The 16,840-nt window shown below is 36.5% G+C and overlaps 1 protein-coding gene across 7 annotated transcripts in view; it reads left to right on the plus strand.

Annotated features, from left to right (window-relative positions):
• The first annotated feature begins 3,307 nt into the window (after positions 1–3,307).
• LOC126470221 (protein ST7 homolog) overlaps positions 3,308–16,840 on the plus strand; it is a 175,575-nt gene continuing 162,042 nt past the window's right edge. For 6 of the 7 annotated variants that reach the window (XR_007586151.1, XR_007586150.1, XR_007586153.1 and 3 more), the window contains exon 1: positions 3,308–3,401. Coding sequence is in view for 2 of the 7 variants with exons in the window: in XM_050097904.1 (XP_049953861.1) it covers positions 3,333–3,401 (69 nt within the window). In the remaining 5 variants the exon portion in view is untranslated. Of the gene's footprint in view, positions 3,402–3,462; positions 3,659–16,840 lie in introns of those variants that run through there. The other variant, XM_050097905.1, reaches the window with a different exon arrangement.

The following is a 16,840-nucleotide window of genomic DNA, read 5'->3' on the forward strand; positions in this document are numbered from 1 at the left end:
TGACTGATTGATATGTTTATTCAACTGTATAACAATACAAATTGTATGGATGCCGTCAGTTGTGTCTCATAAACTAAAATGTACATACGTTCTAACAATTTTTACGATTCAATTCTTACAAATTTTACATGTCAGTTCTTACAATATTTATAATTTTGCCATATGCAGTCACTTTATATAGGCCTATGTGGTATTTGCGTCTACTAAATAGCTATCTGCAGTTATTCTAAATATTCATTTGCCTTGTAATAACTTTCGCTTAATAAATACGTTTTTAGCTTTTGGCTAAAGATATGATATTCATTAGCACCTTTCATTTCCTGTGGCTGTCTGTTGTACAGTTTTAGGCCATTATATACCATCCTGTACTGTGTTTGGGACTTGTTTTAGCTGTTTAGGTATAAGTAGTGGCTGGATCTAGTTTCAAGGCCATGTATTGAGCTGTTTGTACCATACAGATGAATATTTTCCTTACATACATTACAGTGTAGAAAATGTATTCACATGTGATAGTCAATATTTCTAGCTTTTTGAATAATTCAGTACAATGGGCTCTATTGCTACTATTTATTATTATCTATACAGCTCTTTTCTGTACCTTGAAGACATACTGAATATTCCCATCACTTGTTCCCCAAAACGTGATTCCATAACTAAGGATTGAGTGTAAGTATCCAAAATATGTCATTTTGAGGCATGAAGTATTGCACACTGGTGCAAGTATTCGTAGATTATAAGATGCTGTGGATAGTCTCTTTGTTAAAGCTTTTACATGTTCTATCCATTTTATCTGACAATCTACCTTCCACCCCAAAAATTTGGTATCCATTACACATTCTATTACGTAATCATTAATTGTTAATATATCATCATTGTCTTAATTCAACTGGAAGTACATAGAATTAGTTTTCTTTACGTTTAGAGTTACTTTATCTTTCTGCAACCACTTGTGAACATCTTTGAGGGCTGCATTAGCCTTTTCTGTCAACTGTGTTGGAGCTTTGGCTGTGATCATTATGTTGCCTTTCATCAGCAAATGGTATTTTTCCCCACATTAGGTACTCTGCGGAAAATCACTAATGTAAATAAGAAAAAGGGTTGGACCTAATATACTACGTTGCGGGACGTCTATATTAATATTTTTTGAATCTGATAACTTCTTAACCACACCTCTTATTCCTAGTAACTCTAATTTATGCAATAAAATTATGTGGTCCACTGTATCAAATAAATGCCTTTGGTAAGTCCACGAAAATTCCATTCACATGGTGACCTTCGTCTAGTACCTCAAGAATGACCCTTGTAAGCTGTGCAATAGCCGATTCTGTACCTCTTTTACATCTGAAACCATGTTCTTTGTAAAAATAGGTTAAACTTATTTAGATACTGCATTAAGCTATTTTTCATTACTTTTCAATAATTTTGGAAATGGTGGACAGTAGGGAAATTGGTCTGTAGATTTCTATATTTTCTGCATTACTATTTGTAAGTATGTGTATTACTTTTGCTTATTTTAGGCTCTCGGGATAACAGCCAGATTTTAATGATTCATAGATTATTTTTGTTAATGGAGCTTTCATGGAATTTGCACCTTCTTTAAGGACACGAGCTGGGATTTCATATAGACCAGTTGATTTTATATTTTTGAATGATTCAGTTCACTGTTTTCTTTTTGTTCGAAGTTCAGGAAGACGTCACATTACTTTCATATTTACCTAAACGAAACAAATCAGTACTGCTTATTTTTGTCAATTCATCATGATGAAATTGACATTGGCAATGGCGAAAAGAAAAAACCAAGTATAGTAACGTACAACAACAAAACAAAAGGCGACATATGTGCCGTTGATGCTGTGTAGTGAATATACTGTTGCTAGAGGGACAAGACTGTGGCCTCTCTGTCTCTTTTTTAGTTGTTGAACATTGCAGCTCTGAATGGCTACATTGTATTCAAAGCAAGCAAAACACGTTGCGGTTAGAAGCGAATACCTAAGAACCCTTGGAAATTCTCACGTAACATCATATTTGACAATGCGTGCAACCCATCCAACCCTCCCTTGTGAAATTCGCAGGCTTGCCTCTAACCTCTCTGGCACCCAAGAACAAAGAATAGTTGAAGATCCACAATCAGGGAAAAGGGGAAGATGCTGCAAATGCAAGGACAGCAAAACTAAATACTTTTGCAAAGTGTTCAAGTTGTTGTTATGCTGAAATGTTTTCCGGGGACTGATGATTTTAGAGAACGATATCTCACAAACTACTCATTATATTCACAATTCCCACTGATGTAATGAAAATTCAAAATTTTTTGTTCTTAGTTCAACAACTTATTCTCATTTGTATTCGTGTTTCAGTCAAATTTACTTGTATTTCTAGTTCACTTATATTTAGTGCTAAAAAGAAGTATTTTTTCAGTTTTCTTACAATTCTTGTATAATTGAAAAAGTTAAATTATGTCACTATAACATTTAGTACTACCGGAACAAAATAAAAATCATCATTTGATGTAAATATACTGTTTTTCACTTTTATAAGTGTTTTATTTATTGGTTTCCACAGACCCAGCTCGACCGTTCTTGAAACTATTTTCCTCCCGTTCTAGTGTTACAACAGTGGACTATTTTTGCTATTAATCGCTATTCATTTGACAGAGAGTTGTCCATTTGGCCATGGGCAATACTTTAGACAGAGACCATGGCGGCCAACACTTTGCCCAAGGCACATCAGGTTCTCTGCTGTCAAAAACAGTTTGTCGTTATTTTCATCACAAGCATTTATTGGTCATATGATTTCGTTATATATGTCATTTATACATCGGGTATGAGACAAGCCAACTTTGCAACTGGAGTGCTGACACCAATAGTAATTAGCATATGAAATTATCGTTGCTCATTTTTCAGAGAATTACCGGTGGCGACCAACATACACCACAGCGCAAAATTAGATGTTCCTAAAACTTTTATGCCTATAGATGGACTATATCCATGTTCCACTAAAAATTTTCTTTTTTCTCAAGTAGAAGCTCACGAACAGTCATTGTATCTCGTAACAATTCAATTGCCCGCAACTCGTCACAGAATGGGCCGTTTGTATCTGGCAGCATGTACTTCGAAATCCTGTTCGATACAACAACTAAAAAAATGGTGAAATGGTCTATTTAGCCTTGACCGTATATTTCAATTTCGTTGTGCTGATTAAAAAATAAGTTTGACTACGCCAAATTTAACATCTTTACAGCGTCGTCATTCATCAAATTGACTCTAGGAAAATTTGTTGCATGCCTGATTTACCACTATTCACCTGTTTCTCACTAATAGCTCTTTTGTTTAATCATGGCTAATACAACGTGGATAGAGACGTTCTGGAAGAATGATTACGAACATGGATTTGCCAGCGAAATGGTAATTAAAAACCTTAATGCCTCGAAGGCAACCCACTTAGGTGTTATGCTGTTGCAATCATAAGGAGTATATACATAAATGCGCGACGATTTTATGCAGTTGATGGTGTCTACATAACCTCCACTGCGTAATGTGGCACCACTGCGGTTTTGATGCTTCGAATTGGGATCAGTAGTTTACAGACGCAGAATGTGACAGATATGCTATTTGTTTTGGATACGTGGCCATGCGAATTGTGTGTACTGAATTAACTTTCAGTAAGTGTATAATGCTTCGTGACAGAAATCGTTAACAATGAACACTGAAATAGAGTGGTTTGTTTTTGGAACTTCAGCGTTTTACATGCGGGAAACGGAATTTTAATTAAATGTAACTGAATTAGTACGTTGGTAGTGGTGTATTTCTCGTTGGTTGAAAAATTGTATATTCATTTCTGTATCATCGTTACGATAAATGAACCCTGATGAAAGACAGTTTGTAACACAGAGATTAGATACGATACAGCATTGTTCCTTAGTGTCTCAGCCAGCAGAACAATTTCACTACCACATTTTAACTTGGTGGCACACCCATCACATTTGATACGTTGATCAAAAAAATAATCGGGTTAAACCACAAAAGTGTGATACAGGTGTTACACTTTGAGCAATTTGATTGAGCACCAGGGTTTGTAAATTCTACATCTCTGTTCTTCATGTTGTTCTGAAGTACTTGACAATAAATTATATGTTTGCAGTTTTCATGGCGAGATTGGTTTCTATTAAGTTTCTGTGACTCAGATCAAGTTAATATTATATTTATAGTAGGCAGAACTGCATTTGAGATCTTTTTACATGACGTGACTTGGTGAAAGGGCAGGTCACACCTATATACAAGAAGACTATCTGACATGACCCACAGAACTAATCTATCCAGACTGAAATTAGTCTGTTGTGGGATCTTAGAACATATACTGAACTCAAACATAAGGTGTTTCCTTAACCTTGCCAACCAGCATGAATTCCAAAAACATTGCTCATGTGAAACCCAACTTGAATTCTCCAATGACATCTTGAAATCTGTGGATGAAGGTAGTCCTAATAAGGTGGGTGCAACATTTGTTGGCTTCTGAAAAGCCTTTGTCAGTACTACACTGACATTTACTACCAGAAATATGATCATATTGGGTTTTAAACAAAATTTATGACTAGATTGAGGGTTTCTTGGCACAGAGGACACATGTTGCGTTGGATGGAGAGTCATTGACCGAGGTAAAAGTAATGTCAGGTGTGCTCCAAACGTGTTAGGACCCTTGCTGTTCATATTGTATATCAGTAACCTTGCAAGCAATATTAATAGTAACTAAGGACTTTTTACAAATGATACCATTATGTGTAATGAAGTACTATTTGAAAAATGACAACAATGTCAGTAAATTGTCATTGGAAACAGTCATTGAATACAAATAGCTGATGTAGCAATTTGGTCGGGTATGAAATGAAATAAATCACATAGACTTAGTTTTAGGTGAGGCAGAGGTTGCAGATTTTGGTTCATTACCTCGTTCATTAGCATGATATTGGGAAAATGCAATTAGTTTACAAAGTAGATTATTTACAAAGCACTACTGCATACCTTCTTAGTTTAGTGTTAAATTGGAGCAAACAGGGGAGATTGAATGTCTGTAAAGGAGGATTGCGTGAATGATGATGGGTTTATTTGACTTGGCTCATGGAAATGCTGAATTGGCAAGTGCATGAAGATAGCTGCCAGCCATGCTGCCAAAATCTACTTACAAATTTCCAAGAACTAGTGTTAAGTGAAGTATCCAGAGATGTTTTTCAGCCCTCTACATATTGCTGACAAAGCGACCACAAAAACAAAATTAAACTAATTGTAGCATGCACATAGATGTTCAAACAGTTATTCCTCCCACACTCCACATGTGATTGGAATGGGAAGGAACGCTAACATTTTGTACAGTGCTAAGTGCCTACTGCTCAGCACTTCAGTAGTTTACACTGTTTATGTGTAGACAGAAATATGATTAATACAGCATGTGAACTCAAGTTTACAGGGTACGATTTAAACTTGTGTGTTCTCTTAATTGTCGAAACATGCTTTTCTGTAATATTTTCAGTGTCGAGTTAAGTAGGCATATATACTTTTTGTTCCATTGATCCATATGGCAAGGATCCTGATGGATGCAAGAAATGTCATAAAGACAAAAATCCATATATACAAAAGAACAGACATGTTAATGTTTCTTCCACATATCCTAAGTGAAGTGGTCCTTATAGATGTTGTATAAGAAAATATCTGAAACATATTGGGGCTTTGGTTTGTGTTACCTCCTGTGGCAACAATTCGTGATTGTACTGTTCTTAGATTTCTTTGAGGTACTTGAATAGTGCAGTTTATTTTTTGAATTGCTCCTGATTGTAAGGCTCATAAATTCCTGGCGTCATCCAGTGTTGTTATAGTCAGCATCAGTTCAGGCTGGGGGTTCTTAGTCGTGAATATTATGGAACTTGACACATGATAAAATTCGGTACAAAGTAAGAAATCTAATTTTTATGTTTTGTAAAAAAAAAAAAAAAAAAGTCTCTTGGCAAATTATTATAATGATGTACCTCTGGTTGTTCAAGGTATTTTGCTGCTGCTTATTCCTTGAATGGCAGCCTCACTTTGGAAATGTTTGTCCAAGTTCTTTCGCTGTTGCTATCTAATTTTTTAATAATTTTCAAAAAAATGTTTTTTCCAATAATGCCAATCCCCAAAATTTTGTCGTTACTAGTGTTTATCAGTACCATACAGTAATATGTTTTCTGAAAATAAAATTTGTACTTTTCAGTGCAACAGATCTTATAAACGCTATTCATGTTTCAATTTCTGTGTATAATTTCCCTGTTGCAGTTGCTTTAGATTTTTCGTATCTCAAAAGCACAATTCTAAAAAATTCTGAGAGTTTTACAGGAGCTCTTGAACTGGAGTGTTACATATCCTGTAAAGGAATCTTCTGTTGGGACTTCTCCCGCCTCCCCCACTTTTTCCAGTGGGGTTCCCACATATATGTTGCCGTTGATTCCTATCTTCCCAGGCTTTGTCTTCTTGTATTTATCTTTTTCTCATGGCCTACTACCATACAACTTTCGCTCTTCCCCTTCTTCTTTCCTGAGGATGGTGCTTCAAAATCTTTGGCCTTGTTTCATCTGTCATTTGCATTGTATGTCCGTACCAGATGACTTGCCATTCTTATATGCTATCTGTGGTGCTATCTTGAGTCTAGGTCAATTCTCTAACTGTTGTATTTCTTACGTGGTCTCGCTAATATATTCTACACACTCTTCCGAGATAGTTCACTTCTACAACTGTCAGAATTTTTGTTTCTATTTTTTACAGTAAGTAATTGTTACTTTGTTGTAAATTACAATATAGTGCTTGTTAAATTCGGTAATGTCAGAGACTATGGAGTTATGATTTCTGTAGCATCCCTGAAATGTGTGCTACAGCTTCTAGTTTGATTGTAAAACTATATTTTATTAAATTTTACACAATCAGTAACATGATTGCACTGAAAAAAAGTATTATCATTGAAACCATATTTAATTGGTGTTAAGAATTTTTTTATCAATAGGCAGAATGAATATCCCTTGTATTTTCCTAGTTATATATCCTCTACTGCTATTATTCAGTTTCACAATACATGGTGGACTATGTGACTTTTGTTACTGTCTACAGTCACCTTGGTCACACATTTTATAACACAACTGTTTTGATTTTATTGGTACTTATTTGTTGTTCTCTCCCATCCATGGCACAGTCCTGAAATGTGTAATGTGCAGTTTTGTGATGATGCAGCACCAGCAGTGGTTTTTACTTATTGACACTTGATACAAGCGATAAGAGTGTGCAGGATGATTCACTTAGCTCTTACAAACGTACATACCCTATTAGTCCACATAGAAGAGTTTTGCCGTATAAGGTGAGATCATCATTGTCACTTAACAAGTCAGTTTACAAATCTCGCTCCACCCAAACATTCTTTCCAGTTCAGTGAATCATGATGACTGTTTCTGTAATATGTATAATACATATATAATTTGCAAACAACTGTAGAATATAACAAGTGTGTTCTGCAATTGTACCATATCATATGGAAGAATGACTACTCAAATGTTTTTGTTTACTCTGTAATTAGGCTAATCTTGTCTTTGCCAACCCCTTTGGGAGCAGTAAGCAAGGAGTCATAGCATATTTCTAATTCCTCAAAAGTGGCTCTTGCAAAATTTTTGAGTAGGCTTTCAAAACTATTGGGTTAACACACAGGAAGTTGTATAAACACGAATGTATACTCCACTTCGCTACTTGAAACAGCACTCTCCTTCGACAATGAGGAAGATACACAGCCTGAACATACATTTTTTATGGATTAATCCTCTGCATAGAAAGTGCAATACCTATTCATGGACAGCCACCCAGTTTATGAACTGCAGTTCCGGGCATAAAGTCACTGTACGAACTGATCATTTTAGCCAGAGAAACAAATGTAACTTTGAAATTCAAGTACATGCATTTTCCAGCAAATCTCTCTCCACTCCTGCAACTTAATAATTATACGTGCAATAAAAGCACAAAGTACAAGATTTATACCCCACTTGTTATATCTGCCAATGATATACTTTTCATTATGCACCCTAAGAACAAGCTTTGATTAGGAGTCTTACAAACCATATCAGTTGGTATGAATTAATTGTCAGCACTGACATTTGAGATTTGTTGTTGTCTATGACATAATGTTCTGTATGTTACTCAGTGCTGACAGACAGCAGCTGTTCCATTAAGAAGTATTATAGACTGTGACAGGTAAATGATTCTTTTTAGCCACCAGCTATCTTAAAACCTATAAATTAGTGTTCAGCTTGTGGGCATTAGGTGGCTTTAGAACAGACACCACCCTCAGCAGATGCACTGTACTGTGAGTCACTACTTTCCATTGAGTGAAAATTACTTATTGTGTAAAATACTTAAAAGATTGTTCAAGTTGTCGCAGTAGTCAACAGCCTTTCATCTCATTACTTGAACACCTTTTGAATGAATGGACCTAAGCTGTGAATCCTTTGAGAGACGTTGCGGGATCTTACGAATCTAGATGTGATGGACATAATTGTTTTCACCATAGACTGGAATAAATATCCACCATTGTAACTAAGAAATCTTGTACTCCATATTATGTTTTTACAGAAGTATTTTATCAATTTGTAGAGAAAAACCACAATTTTAAAGTCCTTTATGCAGATGGTTCCAAGTTGTGAGAGGCAGTCAGTTCACAGTATTTGATGCCGAGCCCTGTGTGATCTGAAGGCAATAAAATTTCTGGAATATAGCCAAATCAAGAATTTCCTCACCTGTCCAGATTCTTTGTGTTCTCCCACATATTCGACAGGGAACTAAATGGCACTGATCATGCAAATTAAACTTACCTTGTTATAACAATAAGGGAGGTAAAGACTATTCTGCTCAGGACCAGGGCAAGAGGGACTCCAAGGGAAAAAAACCAGTGGACAGGACAGTAGGAGACAATATGGAGTTACTCACTGTTGTGATGCACTGCCATACTACTGCATGCTTTCTGCCCCCATAGGAGTGGTCATGTCTCGATCGGAGATTGAGTGGCTGGAGATGCTATAAGCAGCTACACCAGCCAAAGTACATTACAGGCCTGTGGAAGATGATGTTGAAGTAACTCTGAGGGAAAGAAGTTGTATTATCAAGATTAAGAACAAGATAATAGCACAAGACTTATGTACTTATCATGGGGAGGACCCACAAATTACTGGTGTTTTTGGCAGACCACTTTTTAATATGCCATATTTTATTGGACACCACTCTTCATTCTGACAAACTAGCTGCAGTTTGTTTGGATTCTAGGTAACAATCTGCTGAGTTTGAAATTTTTAATGCTGTTCGTGTTGTTTGACTACCTGATCTTGTCACTAATATATTAAACCTTATCTTTCTGCTACTTTTGGTATGTGTCGTATTTTAATGTGTAATAGAATTGGTGCTTCATTCTCTTTTAGTTACTAATCAAAAAGCCACATCTTTTTTAAATATTTACTTTTGATTTAAATTTTAATAGAGCATGGGGTTTCTTTATATTGTGTCTTTTACTGTTTCATCAAAGATGTCTTCCTTATCATAACAATACTCTTCTCTCAGTGAAAAAACATTGCCTTTAATGACCAGTTTGTCATGCACCCTAATGACAAATCTGAATTGCATACACATATGCATCAACCATACTGTAACAGATTCATAGTCCATACGAGTGTTTGTTTGAAAAATGTATTGTTAACAGTGAGGAAACAAGCCCATAAATTTTCATTTTAAATTGTTAAAAACCTGCTATGTCAATCAAAACTGATCTGAACTTAATACTGTAATAACAGGAAATATTGAAGAATGTGATACAACCCATCACCTTTGAGAATTAACACTGTCAGCCAGTATGATGGCTGTGATGATATACGATCGTGTGAAATTAACAAAATATTGGGGCCTCTGTGAGTTTATGGGGATTTAAGACGAGGATGTTCTTGTTATTAACACATCTGTCTATCTTCTTGTAGCTTCTTTACGTATCTGCCACATTTTTCTGTCTGTATGGGAAGGATAAGTTTAGTAACTACTCCAGGGAGTTTGATACGATGTTCACTAAGAAACAGACTGATTCATGAGGAAGATTTGTGGGCAGTGCTAGGCTGTCACGATGTGCTCCTAACTTTGTAAATGACTTGTGATGCAGGACATATCAGATATCAAGCTGATTAAAAACAGATTTTTTGATATGGAATTAATGTTTAAGTGGCATGAAGGGAAGTATGGAAAAATATCAGAGAGAGAATTTAGCTTGTGCCGGACTGATGCTGGAGTTAGGTGGCCAGCTAGTGGCCACAGCTTGCACTGAATTCAATTGCAGTTGAGTGGACTATGCATTACTGGCACAGCAGGCAAGCAGCTGTCAAGTGGCCATAGCTCATGGTGAATTGGTAGTGCAGTGAGCTGCACCAGGTGGCGTGGTAGCTTGCAGCTTCCATTGTGGCTGTGAGATGCCAATTAAATATGGAACAGATAACATTTGTGCCTCTTGATAGCTTTCCTGATGTGCACTACTCAAATTATCAGTTACTTAATGGTGTCCTCTGAATTTTAGTTATAACACAATGCAGTTGCCCATAAACAAAATTACCACTATGTCAGACAAGTCGTATGCTTGTAGATACTTAGTACTGTTAAGCCAGGGTTGGTTTCTAAATATTGTCATGAAATGTACATTGGATTTGCCAACTTTCCACCAAGATATGACTTTCTAACTTAACATAGATCTTGTGCTATTCTCCAGACCTGTCTATAGTACTACAAACTTAATGAAAGTGACTTGTTAATGTGACTTATTCATAGGCATCACTAACTCGCAATGAAACTATCACCTTTCAGCATAACCTAATGTTGGGCTATGCTACAAATCAATCAGTCACCACAGTATTCATTAATTAAAAAACAACTGTCGGTGGTGAGGCCAGTGGTCAAAGCAGAATGTCAGTATTGTGATATTCAATAATTCCTAGCACCCTGTTGTTCCAGTTACAATGTTTTCTTCCAGTTTGTCTCCAGAAACCTCCACTCATGATCTCTTCTCAACTCTTTCCTTGTATTCAACGCCACAATGGAGACATTCTCTGTCTAATTTGGCATGTGATTGTATTTGAGGGATAACTGATTGACACATCAAGCACCTTAATGTTAACAATAGCCTTCGAAATTGGAGCTGCTGTTTTGCCTTAGTCATCCAGTTTTTATTTGCATCAGTTGGTTTCCTTTCCCACTATGCACTATAAATATACTGTCTGAGTTTTCCATTTCATTGTTACCATCCATGCCACCAATGAATCTTGATTGAGTTGCTCTCAACATCCCCCATTTCCCTCCTTTCCCAGAAACTGCAGAACTGTTCAGAAATGATCCTTGGCCTAACGTGTACCTTACAGTATTAACACGAATGAGTTGCAAGTCCAGTAAACCTATAACTTCTATCATTGTTTTCATTTCTGGTGCGTTATTCTGTTTATTAGACAAATATTACTATAGCACAATTATTGCTGATGGAAAAAAACCTTATATTTTGCACTGTACTGTTTTTATAATAGTGTAACTTGCTGTTAGCAGAAAATGTGCTGCTGATAAATTATTTTATTGTGAATAAACTGTTGTATAGTTCTGTTCTGATAAGTGTTTTTTTATTTTGTGCCCCTGCAGTAGTCTTAAAACAGAACACAACAACAAACTATTGGAAAGTCAAAGAGATGTGCAGAAAGGATGGACTATAAAATTTCTTTAGAAAAATGATTTTGTATAGATATTGCTCATCAGTTGTAGAGTGTAGGTGTTGATCATTAACCTTAGACCTTCTCATGTAATTTTGTGTGTAGAGCACTAATTTGAAGGATATGCAAGAGATCTGTGCTCAATCCATCTGTGTACCAGATGGACCCTTGATGTGATACACCAGCCAGCCATGTGTCATTTTCTTGCAGTCTCTCTCACCTTTATTCACTACTTTCAAAGAAACACTTAGTAAGCAAGGGGAATAAGAATGCAATGAGCAGGATAATGTTAGTGTCGAAGAATAGAACACAGGGGGAGGGGGGGGGGGGGTGGTTTTCAATTTACATTGTATCAATTACTTTGCTTAACTAATAAGAGTTAATTAATAAAACTTTTAAAATTCAAGGATGTATTTAAATCATGTTTTTGTTTATTAAACATATTGAAATGCTTTGACAGTGATTTTGGGGACCTGGCATGGTTTTTGACTGTACAAAAGCTTACAAAGTTCCAAGAACCAGTATAAGGGAGGAATCCAAGAATATACTGTAGACTTTTACAGATCACTCCAATAGGAGCCATGAACAGGGTGGTGATTCTTCTGGAATACCTGGATTTCTCAGGGAATCACATTTTATCTGGAAAAATTGGAAATTTCAGGGAATGTCATGAATTTCACAAAATCTCAGGAAATTCTGTGTTTTTAACCTAGCATTGGAATTTAATTTTATTGAGTGTTACACATCACAAATTTTAAAATACTTGATATTTCAAAACATGCTAATTATACGAGTTATTTAAACTATCAAAGTTTAAAAACTGCAGTCAAACTACTGCTCATGGTCAATATTTCTCAGCTGAATGGGAATAAGAGTCATTATTGTGGTATGCCAAAATTGCTCCCCCTGCCAGGAATTCCCAGGGAATATACATGTTTTTTTTTCGAGTTTGAGTAGTCATATTGATGAAAGACCATATTAATTACAGTGCACACAGAGCCATTTAAATGGCCATTCTTCCCATGCTCGATACCTAAATGGAACTCAAAGAAACACTTAATATGTGGTATAAAGGGAAATACCGTCTGCCACGTACTTCACAGTGGTTGGTAGAGCATGGCTGTAGATTACACCATTGTACTACAAGGTAATAATTTTGATTCCAACTTTATTTTGCAGAATACTGGTTTGTAAGGCAAGCGTTTTTAAACTTGCTATCGAGTGAGGTGGTGTTGCAGTTAAGATACTACTACAGTCAAATTTTGGAGAAGTGGGCTTAAAAGCTCCACTCAGCAGTCAATTTTAAGGTTTTCCTTGACTTCTCTAAATCGAAATGGATACCCCGAATTTCCTTCCTTGTCTTTATCGAGTGTGAGCTTGTGTTCCATCTTTAATGCTCTTACCACTTAGGTGATACTGTACTCTAATTTTGCATCATACTTTTTTATTTTTTCATGTAGTTTCATTTTAGATGTGTTGATTATGCCGGTCTTTTACCCTTCCTGAAGAAGTATTCTACAGGTCTGAAGAACGGCCAAATTTAACTACCATAATCTCTTTATTGTACTTGAAACTATTTCAATCTACAAATTTCTTTGAATGATGGAATAGGTAGAAGTTAGAGTAGACCAAATTTTTCAACCAGTTGCTCTAGTAGATATGTGTAGTATTTGCCAATTGTTGTTCTACTCTCTGTAGGAAGACTACCATTTGCATTCCAGAAAACTCAGACTGTGACTTTCCTGCACACAAATTCAAACTTCATGTTGTTTTTGGTGAAAGACTACTGGCATTTACCCACTGGCATTTTGCTGTTCCATTTCTGGAGTTTAGTTGTGGACCCGTGTTATAGTACGAAAAAAAATCTGTACACAATATAAGATGGACTCTCTCTCTCTCTCTCTCTCTCTCTCTCTCTCTCTCTCTCTCTCTCTCTCTCTGTCTTTTTATAACAGTTCAAACATTGAACAGTCCACCGGTGTTCTGCCAGTTAATTGTGCCCAGCAGGCACAATATTTTTGCAACCAAACATGTTGCCATTGTCAGGTGCACTGTTGAATGGACCACCTGGGGGTGCATGGCTGACTTACATCCTCTTCTCCTGCGGCCCCCATGTATGGCCCACACCCGAAGGTGCACATTAGTGGCTGAAGAGACAGTTACATTGGTGGCTGTGGCTGGCACCACTCAACGGAGTACCTCAATTCCGGAAGCATGGGTGTAGGCACCCTGTCTGCCCTGCCTTCTGGACACTGTGAACTGGCAGTACATCCATGGACTAGTCAGTCAACTAATATGGCAAGAGAAACTTAAGAATCACAGTTCAAATGTTGCTTTGTGTGTGTGTGTGTGTGTGTGTGTGTGTGTGTGAGAGAGAGAGAGAGAGAGAGAGAGAGAGAGAGAGAGAGTGAGTGTGCGCGCGTGCATTTATAGTCGGCAACAGCTCCCATCTTGTCTTATAGTTAATTTTTCATAAAAAATATTATGTACTGACTGTGGTGTCAGCTATTCAGCTATTTTGTACACCTTGATCACAAGCCGTGCAATAGAATATTTTATTGCAGTTTTCATCTACGGCTGCAGTTACGAGATGTCATCAACAGTGATCATTATCGGTAATTCAGCTGCTTATTTCTTTACTGTGAAAAATAGAGTGGTAGACTTCTTTTGACCCTAGAACAGTGAAAGAGGTCAAAAGACACTTTTCAACTTTTGTTTCCATTGCAATGAACTCAATTTTTAACATCTCTCCACCAAAAGTCTTGACTTTTGCTCATTTCTTCTACTTTTGACAGTAGTATATAGCAGTTTGCTGAATATTCACTATTTCATGGAAATTTCAAGAAGTGTGCCCTGAACAGCACGAGGAGTCAGTTGACCCTAGGACGTAACTCCTTTTTAGACTATTGATGTTCTCATACTTACAAAAGTAATTGTGTTGCATCTTGTTATGGTCAATACTCATTGTCTCAAATGATGATGTACATTTTATCATGAATGTTTGCACACTGGACATAATAATGTAAAATTTCAGTCATGTTTTGTGTGTTTCTGTTGTTACTCACATTATCAGTGGGAGGTCGTGGTGGTGGTGGTGGTGGTGGTGGTTTTTTGCCGTAGCAGGTGTTTTCAATTATGTTTCGTCAGTTGGGTCTTGGTAAGGAAGAGGTGAGATATATATTCTGTAGAACTCAGGTATTGACTCAGAAAGTGGCTTCTCTGATTCAGGTAGTGATTTACTGCCAGAGACAAGTGACGATGAAGAGGTGTTACTATAGAAGATGATGCCCCATCTCTTTTCTTTCCACACCAGTCTCAGGAGTCAACTGTTGCAACAGTGAAGAAATGCAGCTTTTGATGGAATGGAATGGAAGGTCATAACGTGGCATCACCTGGAAGAAGGGCTCCTGTGAATGTCCTGAAGGAGAATTGATCCACTGCGTATGCCTGTCACCAAGTGGATAACTGTCATTAGTACCTTCCAGCTTCATTTTGATTAATTAATGCTGCAGAATGTCACAGAATCCAGTTCTTAAAGAAGAAGTCCAGCCAGACAACCAGCCATTGGGAGAGTATGCTGTTCCGTGCCTTATGGAACCATTTCTAAATCAGGGAAAGACTAACAACAGACAGCTTCTTCACATCCCATCAGCCTACATTTTGTAACACTACAGAGTCTGGTGTGGACTTCATTGATCAAATGATCTCTAAGTATCCAACTAAGGTTGGTTACAAGTGAAGATTGTGCATGACTTTTACAATATCCTAGATATCACAGCAATAAATGGGTGGATCATCTGCAGTCGAATAACAAAATGTAATTTGAAGAGAAGGTGTTCATTCTTCAATTGATAAATGAACTTACAAACAGGGAAACAATAAATAGCAAGACACGAACAAGGAAGCTAATCAAAAGTAGAAGAGGTTGTAGCATCAGACAAATAAAAAAAAGTGAAAGAGTTGTCAAATTGTTTGCGCAAAGGAAAGATGACCAATCTGAAAGATGAAGAAGAAAAAAAAAAAGCCATCTGCAGAAAACGTGTGGAAAGTATCAGTACTCAAAGATTAATTTCAATGTTTTGGAACAAACAAGTGTAGTAAGTTAAGAAATATTAGACTTTAGAAATAGGTCACATCTCTGGGTAGATGGATGATCTAATCATGTGGATTTTTTATGCATATTTCATTTGGGGTCAAATGGCACCTTCGTGCCGTTCTAGTCTTAAGCAGTTTTAGATAAATTGGTGTGAACTTGTTTGAAACAGACTTTTGTGGTTGTCTAGAATTCCAGTTTATCCATTTGAACAATGGTACTACTTAGTCAGTGTAAACAAAATTATTCCATATATAAAATTGAAATTTGACTTATGGTATGGAACAATATATCCCAACAAAATAGAGAATTTTTCACATTGTCCTCTTAAAAGGTCAGCTCTGTCCCTTGCTGGTTTTGTAAAACTAGTAACCCATTACATTCAACCAGATAGGCCATACCTAGTGTCGCACCTTGCCAAAAAGTCTTCTTACATTGTAAATTCACTCGTTTACTATATACTTCAAACTATGTGCAGTTGTTTTTTGTTTACTATCTATATTGGAAAAAGGTTTAACAAATTCATATACCTTCAGTTGGCAATCAGAGACAGTGAAAAATATTGAAAGCAAACACACATACTTCCACGAGTGATTCATATTTCAATTTTTTTTATTAACCTATATGTGTTTCACAGTAAAAGTTTTATTTTCAGGTTTGAGTATTTAATTGAAGCGGAACACCATTATTATAACAGATTCTGGTGATTAAATTCATTGTCGTGATTGATAGAGCTGGAGCAATACTGAAAAATTCATGATGGCCTTACAGTGAATCAGATTAATTTAAGAGGTACAATTGCTTCACCAGGCTATCGTGTGGACATATGTATAGTTAAAAATAAAAAGCTGAAATGAAGACAGTCAGTAATTTTATTAATAAACTGTAGAACAATGACAGTCACGGTACAAGTTTAACAGTGCCTGGCTGATTTAAGAAATTCATCAGTAAGTTGTCGAACATTTTACACTGAAACCAGC

Source organism: Schistocerca serialis, chromosome 3, assembly GCF_023864345.2.
Source record: "Schistocerca serialis cubense isolate TAMUIC-IGC-003099 chromosome 3, iqSchSeri2.2, whole genome shotgun sequence".
In the NCBI taxonomy this organism is placed as follows: domain Eukaryota; kingdom Metazoa; phylum Arthropoda; class Insecta; order Orthoptera; family Acrididae; genus Schistocerca; species Schistocerca serialis.